The sequence below is a fragment of the Lipotes vexillifer genome, unplaced genomic scaffold, assembly GCF_000442215.2.
Source record: "Lipotes vexillifer unplaced genomic scaffold, Lipotes_vexillifer_v1.1 scaffold451, whole genome shotgun sequence".
NCBI lineage: Eukaryota > Metazoa > Chordata > Mammalia > Artiodactyla > Lipotidae > Lipotes > Lipotes vexillifer.
In genome coordinates, this window is record NW_006795989.1 from 244097 (window position 1) to 262159 (window position 18063).

Consider the following 18063-nt stretch of genomic DNA (forward strand, 5'->3'; position numbering starts at 1 on the left):
TTTTTTTTTTTTTTTTTTTTTTTTTGACAAAAGTGAAAATACCAAAGAGGTTTTTATTTAAAGTAAAATTTCAATCAATGAAAACCCAAATGGGTAGCAGAACAGACCCGGCACCTGTGCAGGAACTCTGACCTGAAATCAGACATTCACAAGTCCCGACACATCTGAGCAGCCTACACCTGGGCATCCAGTAAATTTCCTCAGCACAAATGTCTGCCACGGGATGGGCTCGTCTTGGAGGACCTCAGCCATATTTGACCTAGAGTTTTTCAAGTATTTGGCTCCGTGATAATATTAGAAATCAGTTGTTTTTTGGGACAAGGCACTGCCCCTTCCCTTCCTTCCTGGTAAAAAATTCAGCCCCACGTTCCCTCTCCTTTTAGAGACCTGGAGAATACCGCAGGCTTCAAAGCTGATCTGAAGCTGACTTTCTCAGTCTGAGGGCTCATTTTCTCAGTAAAGGACCCAGGAGAAGAGGCTTTCTTCCATGAGCCTGTTTGGGTTTTTTAAACCATGTAAAAATTTTACACTTTAGAAATATTCACCTCAGTCGTCCAGCATCTACAATGTTCCTACCCTCAAGGCAGGCGCCCTCCACCTTTCAGACTCAAAGCCCCAGAAGTGTGTTCAATCACCCAAAGGATGAACAGCTTGTTTCCAGAGGATGATTGAGCATTACCCAGGGCCTCTAAGGGTAACCTGCTCTTTCTAAATGTTCGGGTAGGGTGAAGAGTCTAGCTTTAGAGTAGCAGATCATGGAAATGTTTCTGCCTGTATGGGGGAAATCTGGCATCTTCACGAGTCGCCAACCTCCGCCAGTTGGAAACTGCCCAGCCAGAGTGGTTCCATCCCTCAAGACCCTTTCCTCTAATTTAGCTGGTGCTCCTCTGGTTCTTTGAAGGGCTTGAGAGGGGAGAAGAGGGGTCTGGAAAAGGCATAAAAATTCATTCATGTATCCATTTATTCAACAGCTATTCGTCAGCCTTGCGATGGGCTGGGCACAGTTTTAGGGACCAGGGATAGAGCGGCGATTAAGAGCTGAACTAGGCTAAACAGGAGCATTTATCATGATTATTAACATCATCATCCTGGTTGTTTGGCAAATAATTAGGCCTAAGTAGAAGGTAGCAGAAGGAAAGATGGGGTGGGCATAGTGAACACTGTTAACAGACCACAGGGTGCGGAGATGGCAGAGCTGGATTCTACGTGGTGGTGCCATAGAGATGAGTTTCGAAGTCAGAAAGAGCGGGGGTTTATCCCACGCTCTCACACTTGCCTGCTAAAGTTGGTACTAAGTCGAACAAAAGTCATTAACCTCTCTGAACCCCAGTTCCCTCTTATGCAAAATACAGGTCATCATACGTACCATGTGTATTGGTTGGAGCTTAAATGAGTTTCTATACCTCGAGCACTTGGCACAAAGTAGGACATGGCCACGCGGTAGGTGTTATGAGGAGAGCCACCACATCTCCAGATAACCCGAGCCAGAAGCAACCCTGGGCCTCAGTTTCCCCCCGCAAAACTTTAAAGAAGGTAAATTGCTTCTTAAGTTCGTTTCCAGAAATCTCTTTGATTCTCACTCTCAGAGAAAACCAACCCAAGTCGAGACTTCTCCTTCACAGGAACTGGGCCTTTTCCCATCGAGCTTTCTACAGCAATTGCCCTAAGCAAAGAAACCAAACGGGGGACTCCAAGGTACAAGAAAACTTCCAGGTCCCCAGAGGGGTGGCTGGGGGAGGGAGGAGGCATGGCACCGGCTCCTGTTTGCTCAAGGCCGGGCTTGTTCCTTGCCAGCATTTGCTCAACTACAAGCAGTAGACAGGTTACTGTTTAACCCTGAAGGGGCTGCAGCTCAGAGCCCAGCCCATCTGCCCTCCAGGCTGTGGGTAAGGGTGGGGTGGGCAGCGGAGGCTTCCCTGAAATTCTTTCACAAGGTTTTGCCCGCAGGGCTGTTTCAAAGTGGCCATTTCAGTGGAAGCCAGACCTGCCGGGGCCAGCTAGGACCCACCTCCTCAGCCGGCTGGCCCAGACCTTCTGCTCACCACTTCCCGAAAAACTAGAAGGCAGGGTGGTGTGAGGACTGAACGCCTGGCTTTGAAGTCAGGGAGAGGTGGGCTCAGAACCTAGTTCCCCTGCTCACTGTAGGTGACCTTGAGCAAGTTCATGTCTGTTTAGCCTAAATCTTTCTGATCCTCACTTTTCCGCCCTGTAAAATGGGAACAACCCAGACGCAGAGGGCCGTGGGCATCAAAAGAGCTTGCGCATGCAGAGAGCCGAGTGGGTACTAAGGAACAATTCAATAAATGTCGCATGACCGTGTGGGCCAGTTTTCCTCTTAGGATCAAATGCCCACCAGCCCCTTTCCTCCGGGAAGACATCATTTCTCAGCACGAGGCACCCAGAACTCTCAACCCACAGAGAAGCCCTGAGGACTACAAGGTCACAGCTGCCCGGTCGCCACCTGGCCCCCAGGAGGCTGAGCGCGCTCCCTGCCGGCACCCCCTTTCCAGGGGAAAGCAGCTGGCAGGGTGAGGGGCCCTTTTTTACAGGGCACAGTAAATGGTTACTGCCCATAAAAGAGTTTATGTGGCTTATTCCTTAGTGAGTCAGAGTTCACTGAGGTCACCCGGGCTTGTGAGGAAAGAAGATCAGTATTTTCAACACAGCTTGGGGCTGCAGGGACAGCGCCCTTAGCGTGGGCACCAAAGGCCCCCCACCTCGGGGCCAGCATGGCGGAAGGCTTTTCACCAAGTCCTACCGACCCCCCCCCACCCCCGGAGGCCCAGCTCTTCAGGTGTAAAATGAGGACATTTGCCCCCCAGCAGCCTTACAGGACTGTTGAAAAGATCAAACGAGATAATGGATAATAAATGTGCCTTGCGAACTGTTTTAAAAAAAAAAGCATTATGGGCTTCCCTGGTGGCGCAGTGGCTGGGAGTCCGCCTGCCGATGCAGGGGACACGGGTTCGTGCCCCGGTCCGGGAAGATCCCACATGCCGCGGAGCGGCTGGGCCCGTGAGCCATGGCCGCTGAGCCTGCGCGTCCGGAGACTGTGCTCCGCAATGGGAGAGGCCACAACAGTGCGAGGCCCGCCTACCGCAAAATAAATAAATAAATAAAAGCATTATTATAATCAACTCACCCACACTCCCATATATGAATATAAACTTTCTATAGTACATGGTGATTACTTTATGGGGTATAAAAAGCAACCCTTTTCATTAAAAAGTAAGGGAATTATTTAATGCTGCTCTTTAAGCTTTCTACTTTACCTTCAGCGTAGCTTTCATTAGTTTCTTTCAAAAGAAAAATATATCAAGCGTGGGAGGTAGAGACTTTGGAATCTCTGAGGCCCGGGTTGGAATCCAGGCTCCCCATCTTTCAGCCACGTGACCTTGAGTATATTACCCTTTCCCAGCTCAATGTCTTCAATGATTTCAAAGGGGAAGTCGGGGAAAGTGGATGTCCTCCAAGCCTAAGGGCTGTTTGGAAGGATAAATAATATCATGGATTTAAAGGGCCCTAGTCCGATGCCAGAACACATGCCCTCATTTAAAATCAGTGTCTTTTCCTTTCTTTAAACGTCAGTTCTCAGGGTGTTGCTCTAACACATTTTACTTCTTCCAAGACTGGAAGAAATAAATTCAGATCCTAAGTAAGAAGGTTCCACCCTTCGCGCCAAAAGCAAGCTGGGAAAAGGATCTATTTGGCCTCATCTCCAGCTCGAGGGAGGATTCTAGGGGTGAAAAGCAGTTTCTCAACCTCAGCACGACTGGCATCTTGGTCCAGGATGGTTCTTTGTTGCGGAGCCGACTTGTGCATTGCAGTATGCTTAGCTGCATCACTGGCCTCTAGATTCTTGCAGCACTTACCCACCAGCCCCCTGAAAAATGTCCCCGGAGCCAAATCACCCCCAGTTGCGAACACCAGTCAAATTAGAGCCTGTGGAGGTGACAGCTCAGGCTTTGATCCTGCTGGTGTGGTGACCTTGGACTGTTTTCTATCCTTTCTGAGCTGCTATATCCTCTCCCAGAAAACAGCCATGGCATTAGTATCACCACCTAGGCTTGCTGGAGGACTGACTGAGATAAGGGACTGCGAGGTCCCCAGCACAGTGCCTGGTCATGCCGGGTAATTGCCTCCTAGGTAGAAATTTAAGAAAATGCACTGGGTATCAGGCCCACCTTTGTCTATTCCCACATGGTATGTATTCCGGGAACACAGCATAAATTACTACTTGGGCTATTAAAAACTGCACACCAGAAAAAAGGTAAATCTTAACTGAAACCGAAAGAGTGAAATGCAACGTGGGTGATGCAGCGATTTCCCATCTGCATCTTATCCCCGCTTCGTGTATACAAACAATCGGAGGGAACTTTTTGCCCCCTGTGATTGTCGTGACTTTCGCATTCGCCCAAGACATCACCCGTTGCACGGCAGTTCTAAAACTTCCACTTTGGGCGACAGAAGTCCGGAGCCACGTGTGGGACCCAGTCGACTACAGTAGACGGTATCTCATGCCAGCCTTCCAGCCAGGACCTATTCCACCTTAGGCAGCAATTCCCTGGCAAACAATGGGCTACTAAGGTTTGACCAGTCCAAACCCATTTTGGCAGAGAGACAGCACCGTGCTGTGCTGGGGTGGCCACAGACACTCTTTACTCCCCTGTAAAGAGTGTCTGTGGCAGTATGGGGTTAAACACAAATTCCCACAGAGCCCTAAGATGCTAGGGTCTCAGACCACTGCTGGGCCACCCACGCATAAAGGCGATCTACCACCTCTGTACCCTCCCTGCCAGACCTTCATCAAAGGCTAAATTCCCTTCGAGCACCAGCTTGACCACCACGCACAGGGAGGACCAATGGATCTGGGTGGAGGCCGTCAGAGCACTTGGCCTGACCCTAAAGTTTAAGAGTCTCACATTTTAGCTGCTGCTTGGTGGCACGAATGGGAATGCATGAGAAAGAGTCTCACTAACATCTGGGTTGAAAGAGCATACTCAAGGTGTGAGGACCTTCAAACCCAGCCCGATGTTGCTGCATTTCTGGAGGGCAGCTCTTACAGTGACTCAGATGGTGAGGCTTGAAATCTTGATTCTGCCTCTTGTTGACCTTGGGGAGGTACCATCCTCTCTAAAGTCTCAATTTCCCCCATGACAGAAAGTGGGGGAAATGGAGTTGATGTGCGGATTAAATGAGAATGTTTAATGTGCGAGAATGTAAAGTTCTCACACATTATCTCATACGTGGCAAGTACCCAGGAAATGTTAGCAGTTATCATCGGGTCTGCCCCAGGATCTCTCTCTAAACTGTGCTGGTTGGTTTGGGCGACATTCTTGGGGTCGGGTTAGACCCTTCAGAGGCAGGATGGTGTAATAGTGGGGAGCTCCAGGCTCTGGAGTCAGATGGCCATGGTTCAATCCCTGGCTTTGCCAGTTTACTAATGGGGCAAGCTTGGACAAGTGATTCAACTTCTCTTGAAGGTCTCATTTTCCTCATTGATAGAATGGTATGAAAAGTGTTGATAGATGATATGAAAAGGGCTGTTGAAAGCCAAAATGAGATGATACCCGTAGAGTGCTTGGAAAAGCACTTGACACATATTAAGTACTTGGTAAATTTTAGCTGGTCTTTATAATCATTATCACTTCTTTATTGTGTTGTGGCTATTATTTTGTTGAGTCTCCAAGGAGGAAATTGAGGGTTTAGTTCACTTCAAGCAAGGCTTCTAACTTCCACCATCTATGTAATATTCAGCAGTCCCAGCTGGCTGGCACAATCTAGCCTAGGGCTGGACTCGTGCCTCCCCACTCCCCATCCTGGGCTGCTGGGCAGACGCACCATTAGGCTGAGCCGTGGGCGGCATCTCTCAGCCCCTGCTCACAGAAGCCGTGCTCCCCTGCTCTGGGCATGCATCCTTCCTTCTCCCCTTCGTCCCACCAGGCACACGCTGCCTGAGGCTGCCAGGAGCAGTGGAAGGGCACCCCTCTGCAGGCCTTGGGTTACCACCCGGCATTGTGCTCTCACACACCATGGCTGGTTGGCAGGTGCACAGGAGAGCAGCACATCCAAAGTGGGAGCTCCTGGCAGAGAATGGCCAGAGGATCTCTCTATCCTACAGGGTCCCTTAGCACATGAACTGCTCATTTACTGGAAGAAGGGGGTCTGGGATTTGAGCTCATGGGAACAGAAAAATGAGGGGAAGCAGGCACCACTGGGACTTTGACAAGGGACCAGAGTCATGCACTCCAGAACCCAGGAGCCTCTGCCCAGTCTCGGGACTCCTACCAAGGCCAAGAACTGCTCCACTGGTCTCTCTTCTTAAACACACAGAGAGAACCTGCCAGCAGAGACAAACGCAGCCCAGCTCGGGCTCGCTTATCTGGAGCAAGGTGTGTCTTTCGCTCTGTGGTGAGGTAACTGAGACCAAGGACAAAATGCTGTAAAAATGAAAAATAAAAAAATAATAGTGATAGTAACTATACTAGAGTAGCTAGGGTTTACTGAACATTTAAAATGTGCCGGCTCTGTGCTAATAGTTTTAAATACACTGTCTCAGCCAATATTCACAATTACTCTGTAAGGCATTATATCATTTAACAGATGGTTTATCCGAGGCTCAGAGAGGTTGGATGACTTGTCCAAGCTCACACAGTTTCGAAAGAATTGAAGCTAGAAGAGAATTCAAACTCCAAGGGTCTAGCAACAAACCCTGGGGACTTTCTGCTGAGAAGGGGGTGCTTTGCCAGGGAAGAAAGATGCCTTCAACTCATCCTCACCTCCATCCCCATTCCATACATACTCACAGCATTCTCCCTCTGCCATCTGGGGCCTCACACCTTTACCAGGTTTCTCCAAGATTACAAAATTCTCTGGTTCATTCAATCATGCAGTGACCCTGATTGAAACCCTTTTCCTTTTTGCCAGAGCAACCCGAAGCCATCACTCTTCTTAATATATTCAAGAGTTCTTTGTAGAATGAAAGGGTAGAAATCTGTCTTCATTCTGTCATACCTACCATATACTCAGGTAGGAGTATTTAGGTTATGAAAGCTGGGCCAATTTTACTCTTTTAGCCATTAATTACAGATTTATAGCCCTATATATTTATATACACATACATACATATTTACATGTATATATACATACATGAGTATATAAATATATATATTTACATGTATATATATACATGAGTATATTTGCACACATATATAATATAAACTCTCCTTTTATGACTCAATAAAGTTATTTTTATTTTATATTTTGGAAATGAACTGGTCCATAATTCTTTGTGCTTCATCTGAATTAGCTCTCAGTCCAGAAAGTAGGGTTTGCTCTTTCTGGGAGGGTAAAGATACACTGGGAGCCACCAGGACCACAGAGCAGACCATAAGCAGGGTTTTGCCTGTATTCCCTGTTCCCAGCCCCAGGGGACTGAGAGTCAAAGCCATGGTCTGCCTTCTTCCCAGCTCCTTGATACATTCAACCACAACATCCCCAAATGGCTGCCTTGTGTGGGTATGTTTAGTCCTCAGGCCCGAGGAGCAATTAGACATTGTAAATAATTACTTTTGCAATGACAGTAATATCTAAACCATTCTCGGTCCTTAATCAAAGTTACCAGCAGGTGAATTCACAGCATTTGCCTGAAGGATGTTGCAACAGATTACCGACTTCCTGTTTCAATATGACTATCATTTCAAGAGAACTACTCCCAACGAGGAGAAAAGAAAATTCAAGTACATGTGAAATCTAACTGAATGTAATACAGACAATAATTTGTGTTTTCCAAATGAATTAAAATGTGAATCAAGCTTGGGGAATGTATTTGATCCTCTTGGGATTACATCACAGGTAATTTCATACCCTCATAATGTGTTTTGAAACAGACATTTCATGTTCCCAGGGGCAACATCAGAGGCATTATTCCTGGGCTTTCAAGCGTTTTCATGAGCAATGATGCCATATCGGGAGGCCAAGAGCTGATCCATTATAGATACACTTTACTGACTGTGAGCCATTTGGAAATATACACATGAGGCTGATCTTTATCAGTCTTGGTGCCAGATCCAGACAAGATGCAGGTACTGACAGTGGACAGGCACCAAAGTTGATCAAAAAACAAGATTACCTTTCATGACCCCAGGAGCCTTTATCAGTCTCGTTCAGATACGAGAAACTCAGAAAAATAGGGCAAGCTTTGACGCATAAAAGGTCACAGAGTCTTTTGAGACCTCAAGAGAAACTAGGGTTTTCTCCTCTTCAAAATGCACACCAGGTTTTGCACGTATTTTGTGGGCCCCAGGCCCTCTAAAGACCATCCACTGACCCCTGCAAATCTATGGACACCATGGATCTTTAAAAAAAAAAAAACTCTCTTGCACTCATGTTGGATTGAAATGTAGAGACAACTTTGCAGCGGAGTTAGGGATGGGAGACAAGTCTAGTCCGACCTCTGAGAGAAGGCCTGAGAGATTCTATTCCTGTTCTTACTTGACATGGGTGTTGCCTAGTTTTCCTATGGTGACACCAGGAGGGGCCCCACTGTCCCTCTCCATCGGCACCTAAAGTAGGGATCATGCTGCATCCAGGAGAGTCATTCGGGACCTCTGTTTGGCAATGCAGCGAAGAATTCACCATCCTCCCCACCACCCTGAACCTCAGGATCTCTCTCCCCACTAATCCTCGATCTCTATTCTAAAACCAAATAATCATAAACTAAAGATCATATAGAAAAAACAAAGACATCCAGAAATAAACAAACAAAAAACCAGGCCTACTTTTACAACCCTAGGTCTCTGTAGGTCTTTGGAAAGGTACAGGTATGGGGACTAGAGAATTACATTTATGGTGCTTATTCTCCTACTTGGCTGATGAGGCCACACACGTGTTTCTCAAAGGTTGGTCTATAGGCCACCTGTATCATCATCACCCCAGACCATGAATCAGAATCTACATTTTTGAGACCCTCCCTTCACGAATCCTTAAGCACTCTCACAGCTGAGAGCTTCTGGCCAAAGACTCATCTACTTGCCTTCCCTCGATTTCCCACAACAAGATAACAAACTCCAGCAGATATCAGCCCTAAAAGAAACATCCATAAACACCAGGAAATCTTTGTAAAGTCAGAGACAGTACATTCAGTCCTAAGAACTCAAGCTCCAGCTCATCTGTGGAGACTCTATCACTGTATTATTTGCAAACTTGAAATAAAGCTGTTCCTAATGTCCAGTACCACCAAATGGTTCAATGCAACTGTGCTCAACGAACTTACAAGTATGAGTCTCTGAAGGCCAAACAAACAAAGCCAGCATTTGCAGAGGATTTTTGTAATGATTATTTCCATCAAGGGAATCGCATCGCTGGCTGAGTCACCCCTTATCCCAACCCCCACCCCCACCCCACCTCAGCTCTTCCAAAGTTTACTTAACCACCTTGGATTTCAGACCTCATACCGAAGAAAATTAGTATCTTAGCCTTCGGCAGAGAGAAACAATCATCAAGAAATGTTTTTCCCACAGGTATAAATATTTATCCCCTCCAATTAATATATATTTCTTGACTGTCTACTAGATGCTAGGCACTGTGCTGGGAGCTGGTGGCACAACAGCAATACAAAAGAAGTTGTATTGTGCAATACAATTGTGTAAAGTGCAATACAACAGAAGCTGCCCTGCTCAATTGGACGATCCAGAGAGGACACCACTTCTGAAAACCACAGTAGCGCTTTCCAAAATTTTCTGACCTCATTCGCCATCTCCCGCTGGGGTTACCATGGAACCAGAGGAGACAGAGCCTGACAACCTGCTCTGGCATTTGGAAATCACCAAGCTTGGAAAGAACTTCAACTCCTTTTAAAAACAGGACTGATGGGCTTCCCTGGTGGCACAGTGGTTGAGAGTCCGCCTGCCGATGCAGGGGACACGGGTTCGTGCCCCGGTCCGGGAAGATCCCACGTGCCGCGGAGCGGCTGGGCCCGTGAGCCATGGCCGCTGAGCCTGCGCGTCCGGAGCCTGTGCTCCGCAACGGGAGAGAGGCCACAACAGTGAGAGGCCCGCCTACCGCAAAAAAATATATAAAAAATAAATAAATAAAAAATAAAAACAGGACTGATTCTTCTCTCTCCAACAACCCCACGCCCTCACCTTCACAGGAAACCCTCACCAAGACCTGGAGTTGGCAGCCATGAGTTTCACACGAAGCAGCCTCAGTCAAAACCAATCTCCACTCAGGGCAGAATAAAGCGGTTGGTTGTCTGGATGGCTGAATGTCTCTCCCCGAGACAATGGCGTGTTTATGTGTCGGAGGGTTAGGAGCAGGTTAACATAAAACCCACCGTAAACAGAGCTGTTAATTCAGTTGCTGGCAGGGGCTTCTGTTATCTTCTGAATACCTCCCAGAGGGTATAAGCCCTACCTTTGCATTTGAGTTGGCAGCAGAGTTATTTTTTTGCACCTGTTGCTCTGCTCCAATAACAATGCAGTTAAGCATTGATTTGTTGGAAAATAAACAGAAAAAAGCAAAGAAAGGCATCTGCCCAAACAGCCTGAGCTGGTTTGACAGAGCGTTCATGCCAATTTGTTTTTCCTATAAAAATCAAAGAAAAACCTGCGCTTTCACTTTGGATGCTACCCTCCCACTCCCTCAGAAGAAAAGGTGGTATCGAAGAGGCCAGCCAGAGCTGGCAGGGCCAAGGAGCCAGAAGACACTGTACTTTTCCAACGGCTGGCTCTGTGAGGGCGCTGAGGGGTGTCCAAGATCTGCAGAATGACATGGCCAGACTCCAGCCAGCCCAGGTTAAAGATCCTGAGTCAGATTAACAGGGGCGGAGAAGGGGCTGCTGGGGTATGATCAAAACCCAAACCACACTCTTCCAAATGGTTGACTTCTGAAAGTCAATATGGTTCAAGTAGTAGGTGTGGCCTATGGGTACCTCCCTAAGCAGAGACTCAGCCTGCTTCTCCCAAAGACTTCATCTAGCCCTGGGCAGCAAGCATAGTTTGAAAACTCCAGGTCCCTGGACCATAGCTTTCCCAGTGGGGAAGAGAGGTTAGCCATACCTACCTCCAAGGCAAGATGTGTAGACTCACTCACATCCCACCAAGCAACTTGATGTGTCAGGTCCCCAGTGGAAAGGACCTAAAATGCTCACAGTGTGATGCCTGCATTAATTCAAGCATCATCGCGCTCTCATTTCTCAACAGTCTGTCAATATCACATGAGGAGCTCAAGCCACAAAGGGCCACAAAGAGCTAAACAAATCACTCAAATGGAGATCATGACAATACTAATTAAGCAGTGGCATCATCACCCACCCTTTAACACACAGTGTCAGAAGAAGCCTCTTAATATCTCTTTTTAAGCCTTGAGCAGAAAGCCTAGGACGTGGGCCAGGCTCACTGTTCCCCGCGATGACCACCTCCCCTCAGCTTTCTCTCGGCTGTTGGGCCTTCATTATCACCAGACTACTGGCTGAATGGGGGAGTCACAGCAGTGGGGGAAGGCCTCGGAAACGCCGCTTCTCAAGGAGCGTTACGAACAAGGTGTTCCGACAGAAGAGGGCTATGGCTGGCTGAGCATTCCCAAGCATTCTTGTCATGAGCAGGGCAGGGAGTGGAGTGCCTTGGAACCAAACTGGGCAGCCAGAAAAATAAAAGATTTAACAACACCCTCAGTTGACTGAAAAAAAAGTAAGACCAAGGACGCAAGAATGCGGGAAGGGTGGAGGGAGGTAAGAGGTGGGAACCGCAGCCAGGGAGGGGTTGGGATGGACTGGGACAATGGATTTGACCATGTTGAGCTCCAAATGTCTTCCCAGAGAAAGACTAAGATGACCCAGCCAAGGAAAGATCAACAGCCACCAATTTCGAATCTCACAGACTGTATAATTACAAAACAACAGACAAAATTATGACGAGGATGATAGTTTATATTTATTGAGTGTTAATGTTGTGCCAGGAATTGAGCTAGGCTTTACGGGAATTTCCTCACTCAATCCTTGCAAGAGCCTCAAATGTTGGTACTAATATTTGCCCCACTTTACAGGTAAGGAGGCACAGAGAAGTTAAGCAACTTACCCAAAGACACAGAGCTAGTAAATGGACTGGATATATTATAATAAATGTATTGGAGTGTGGCAGAAAAGTGCAATACAACTCTTGTAGCTTTGAAAATGCATCCTTGTATTTCCAAAGACGAGGAAGATGTCTCTTTAGGATCGCTTACTTTTATTTTTGAAGTTGAGATCCTTTAAGTACAGATCCTTTAATTTTTTCCCTAAATGTGAACAAGAGGCCTAATATGAAAGTTCTCTTAGTGTCCATCAGTGTGGATGCTGCAGAAGCACCAGCTCACCGCCACGCAAATCCATTTGTCAAAACTTCAGCCTGGCTTCCTGTTGAAAGGCCCAGACTGACTCAGGAGTTGGGCTTGGCTGCTTGAAGCCACCTCAGACTTATTAGCCATGATAAAAGAGCAATAATAATAACAAGGAAACAAACTGTTGAAAAACTAAGGGAAAATTATGCCTCCTTTGGAAAAGCATCTGACGACTGAGCTGTCACACACAGGCCCTGATGTCAGACCTGCTGTGTTGTGGATGTCACACCCGCAAGGGGAGGACTGTGAACGTGTCACTCTGGGAGCCTGCATTCCATCACTCAGAGAAGAACTCTAGGGAAGTCCACCCCGTCCTCCACCAGGCGCATGACCCTGCAGCAGTTTGTAAAAACGTAGCCGTAACACACAGACAGAACTTCATTAGACTCGTTCCAGTATCATCTTTGCAACTTAAGAAACAAATAATATCTGAATTTTCTCACGAATTAGAGCATCTCCTCTTTGGAAGAAGTAGGATTTTCTCTTCGTACAGGCAATCATTAAACGACAATTGACAAGAAAGCCGCGTTCCTTTTTAGTGCCATCCTACAGGAACAATAGAATCTCAGCAACCCAAGTCTCATTTTTCCTTCCAAAACACACTTTGCTCCGCGTCTCCTAGCTCACTGGCCTGTGGATTAAGCCCTCTGGAAAATAACAAATGAAAATACTCCTCAACAAGGCAAGCAACTGCCTATCAGAAATGTTTTCTAAGGAATCAAATCCCTTCCAGCCGATTATTCATCCCTCCCATTGCTTCAGTGGACACCTTTGACACTCAAACAAAATGACCCAACTCACCAACTCAAAACACCCAAGGTCTGTTAGATGACCACGATGAGGATGAGTAGGGGCTCTCCCAGCAACTTCCCGGCTTGCTGGCTTCCCAGCATCAGGAGCTGTCACATGTTTGAATAATTTCATCACATCCAGAGGGAGGCCCAGCTACATAATTTGCAGGGCTTGGTGCAAGGGAAAATTTGGAACCCCTTGTTCCAAATGTATTAAGAATTTCAAGACAGCCACAACAGAGCATTAAACTGAGCACAGGTGCTTTCTAAGTGTTGGACCCTGTGTGACTGCAGTTGCTCTATCCCACTGATACCGGCCCTGTCCCAGGGGTCAGTCCCAACTTTTGCCTTCACCTGTACCCTTGCTCTATCATCATGGAAGGCAGGGGGAGTCTTTGCTGTCTAAAGCTTTTCTGTCTAAAGCTCCTAAAGTAGTTAGGAGAATTAAATGAAATACGACATTGAACATGCCTGTAACAGCACCTGGCTTACAGCAGGCACTCAACAAATGTTAGCTAGCATTATTATTGTTGTTGTTATTATTATTATTTTCATTATGCCAAGGTCCCTCGACAACTCCAAAGCTACCCATAGGCAAGAATGATGGGTGGGAAGAAAATACACCCCATTTCGACAGAGACCCTCTATTAGCTACTGCTGTTCAGAAGTCATTTCATTAGCTCTGTGTGAGAGTGCTATAAATTAGGCATTCTCAGCCTTCTCTTTATACCATGGACCCATTTTACGCAGTCTGCTGAGGCTTATAGACCCCTTCTCAAAAAAATGCTTTTAAAATGACGAAGTAAAATAATAAGATTAGAAAGGAAGTTTATCTTGAAATACAATTATCAAAATACTTTAAAAATAAATGTGTGATATCATAACAACATATGGGCTTCTTTATTAGTACATTAAACAAGAATATCTAATGCAGGTCCAATAACTTCCGTAATATCAAAGTAGTGACGAATAGTGATATTTTGAGACATCTGTAACAAGTATCACATGATATGAAAATATCTGTAATTTCTCTTGGTGCCATTCAGTTACAGCTATTGCTACTGGGGAGTTTTGCTTACATTCATACTGAAATTGAATTGAATTCACACTGAATGTTGAATTTTAGTTAGATTACTGAAAATAAACATGTAATTTTTTTTTCCCACATCCAAGTTCACAAACCCTCTGATTTCTCCCCAGGGACACTAAGAGATCTTTGGATCCCAGGTTAGGAACCCTTGCTGTTTTACAGCAAGGACTGCTTGTTCAATTCAAATAGCCTCTTGAGACCACTTCCACATGGCCAGAAGCCTCAGTTGAACAATTTACAGGAGGCAGACCCTATAGTTCTTTGGCAAAATAAGTAGGATTTTTTTTTTTTTTCGGTATGCGGGCCTCTCACTGTTGTGGCCTCTCCCGCTGCGGAGCACAGGCTCCGGACGCGCAGGCTCAGCGGCCATAGCTCACGTGCCCAGCCGCTCCGCGGCATGTGGGATCTTCCCGGATCGGGGCACGAACCCGTGTCCCCTACATCGGCAGGCGGACTCTCAACCACTGCGCCACCAGGGAAGCCCAGGAAATTTTTTTAAAGCCTCTAGAATACCCAGAGTAAGTAATGCCTTAGCTGCAGTGGCCAGTAGCTATCTGGAGACACTCAAGAATTTAAGGGTGGGCTTCCCTTGTGGCACAGTGGTTGAGAGTCCGCCTGCCGATGCAGGGGACACGGGTTCGTGCCCCGGTCCGCGAAGATCCCACATGCCGCAGAGCGGCTAGGCACGTGAGCTATGGCCGCTGAGCCTGCGCGTCTGGAGCCTGTGCTCCGCAACGGGAGAGGCCACAACAGTGAGAGGCCCGCGTACTGAAAGAAAAAAAAAAAAAAGAATTTAAGGGTTGAGCAACATATATAAAGTTGCAGTTAACCATGTGAACTGCTGGGAGGGAGATCAGTTTCTCCTGGAGGCCCCTACATGCCAGGCATCAAGACGGGATAAAAACATGCTATGTACCTACCCCAGGTCTTCCTTGGAACTGCCATGGGTGGTGGTTTGCAGCCAGTTCAACCCAAGGCTCCATTTGGAGTTCTCGGCTTCACATGGCTCATCCCATCTCCCTGCTGCCCACCTTCCCCACTGAAAACCCCATTGCAGTTCTTCCCCAAGGTCACAGTGCAGAACCAACATCGATCACTTTGAAAAACAAAATTCCAGAATTATTATCAGCCACTCCTAGTCAATAGCACCTCGCTGAAAACACCCATGTTGAGCACTGACCCTCCAATTCCGTTCCACAAATTACTAATTGTTTCCTCACAAGCATTTGTCCAGGTGCTTTCAGAATCTTTGTCTAATTTAATCCTTACAACAGCCTGTGCAGATGTTATTAACCCTATTTTCCAGATGAGGAACTTATAGTCTTGAGCTTACATAATTCACCCAAAGTCACTCAGCTACTCGGTGGCAGAGTCGAAGGTGAACCCAGGTATCTTGACTCTAACCTCCATGTTCTTTGTACCACATTCCAGCTGCTTCCAGGCAACAAAAACTCGTAGCCCCCTGCTCCTTCAGATACATAAGCAGCCAAAGTCTACTCTTCACCAACGTTCCTCAGTCCACAGCCTCTGGCCAATGGAGTTAAGACAAGCGAAAGGTAAGCTAGGTGCTCTCTGATTTTCTCAGTGGACATAATTGAGACAGAGGCTGAATTTGGGCCAAATCTAAGGTCCTTTGCAGGGGCTTCCCTGGTGGTGCAGTGGTTGAGAATCCACCTGCCAATGAAGGGGACACGGGTTCAATCCCTGGTCCGGGGAGATCCCACATGCCACGGAGCAACTAAGCCCGTGCGCCACAACTACTGAGCCCGTGTGCCACAACTACTGAGCCTGTGCTCTAGAGCTCATGCTCCACAACTACTGAGCGCATGTGCCACAACTACTGAAGCCAGCGCGCCTAGAACCTGTGCTCCACAACGAGAGAAGCCACCGTGCGCACTGCAACGAAGAGAAGCTAGGGCTTTCTCCGGTTTCTCGCCGCAACTAGAGAAAGCCCGCACGCAGCAACGAAGACCCAACACAGCCAAAAATAAATAAATAAAATAAATAAATTTATTTTAAAAAATAATAAAGTCTGTTGCAAAGAAAACATCTTATCAGTAGTCACCCTGCAGACAAGGCTGAAATAATCTTCACCTTTCAGACCCCACTTACCTCATCCAATAGGATATATCATTAGCCCTACTGAGGGAATTTTTTAAAGGTTCCCAAGAGGGATCCCCCCAGAAGATTTCTATGAGACAGTCATATGCTCCAAGCTCCACTGTCATACACAAAAGTAGAAGACCGTCTTCCTATTCCAAAAAAGACTCAATAGACTTTTGGAAGAAGTCTGCATCAGGCAGAGAAAGGGCTGGCAGGCAGACTAAAATTTCTCAGGTCCACAATTGGACCCATAAAGATCTAGCCCCCAAGATTGTTTATGTGGTGTCTATAATATAGAGTGAGGGGGATGTGACAGAACAGGAAATTTTGAATTCAACACAATTACAGCAACATCAAAGAAACTGTACATCTAGACAAGGTCCTACGAAAGTAAAAATAGTTATTTTAATAGTGGGGTTCAAGAGGTAGTCTAATAGTCCAATAATCAGAATATTATAGGAAGCATTTGGGCTCCTTTTGATTTGGGGCTTGGTTTTCATCAGAAAGCAGATTTGGAATGCACCTCTGCTGGCCACATTTTAAATAAATAGGCAGATACCCTTAATAACAACGAAGATGCTCCTGCAAAAGGACAGGAAGGAGGCTCTAAGGGCCGGGGTGTGGGGGAAGATTGGAAGAGAAGAGATAATGTGAATCCAGTGAACCAGAACAAGGGGCTCAGCCCCATAAAACAAACCGAAGATAGAGTGTGCTTAGGTGCTAGTGAAATCAATTTTCAAAGAAATATTTTACAAGGTATCTCTTTGAAAACAAGGCCAATTAAAACCCTGGTAGCCTCTTTAAATGGGCCATCCTACTTGAACCTGTTGCAAGCTTTGGTTGCTCCAGATTCGGGCTGAGGGCCTCTGGGAAGACCAGGCTCTCCAGGTGGGCTGCCCAGTGGCTTGGCCAGCCACGTTCCCCTTCTGATGACCCCTCGGGTCTTCCTCTCGGAGAAGTGAGTCCATGTCCATCCAATCTACCCAATAATTCATGGACAGTCAAATGAACTGAGCAGCCTCCACGGGGTCCTGAGCGTTCACTTTTCAGCCGGCTGCTTTCGTGTTTTACAGAAGACAGCATTAGAGTGCCTACCCGTGGACACCAGTGGCTCCCGGTGGTCACAAAGCAGTCAGCTGCATCCACTTCTACACTGGCACCAACTTCAGATAAATGAGGCAATTGATAAAGGTGGGATGTTGTCATGGGAACAGCTCAAGCACCCCTAGTAAAGGTATCTAGTCTTTAGTACCTCCACCAGGTACATCCCTTGGCCAAAATTCTGAAGACCCCAAGGAAGCCACTTAAGGGCTCCTACTGGTCTTCTTTCCTGTCTCATCCTTAGGAAGGCATCGCCCACCCCATTCTCAGCTTTCACAGACTCAGGCTAAACCTGCTGACCTCTAGGCATAGCTAGGTTCCCCGGGTCATCAGATTCCGAGGGCCGAAGTGTATCTTACGGATGATCGGGTTCAAACTCCTTTGTCCAAATGAGGAAACAAAAGCCCAGAGAGGTGGAGTGTACTGCTCTGGGAGCACAGCTTTGCTGGGACTACAAAACCAGGTCGCCTGACTGCCAGTCGCATGACTGTCCTGCACCCTGCCTTGCCCACACCATGCTCCAATCACTCAAAAACTCGAGTCTGGAATTCTTCAAGGAAGATTCTTAAAGAAATATCTTTTTTTCCCCCCTCTGAAGTC

The 18063-nt window shown here is 46.9% G+C and overlaps 1 protein-coding gene across 2 annotated transcripts in view; it reads right to left on the bottom strand.

Annotated features, from left to right (window-relative positions):
- The window catches only part of EHF (ETS homologous factor), a 33178-nt gene extending 17529 nt beyond the window's left edge, over positions 1-15649 (bottom strand). Inside the window, exon 1 of one of the 2 annotated variants that reach the window (XM_007468066.1) lies at positions 15480-15649. In XM_007468066.1, coding sequence (XP_007468128.1) covers positions 15480-15485 — 6 coding nt within the window. In that variant the 5' untranslated portion in view covers positions 15486-15649. Of the gene's footprint in view, positions 1-5581; positions 5603-15479 lie in introns of those variants that run through there. The other variant, XM_007468068.1, reaches the window with a different exon arrangement.
- Positions 15650-18063: the final 2414 nt, after the last annotated feature.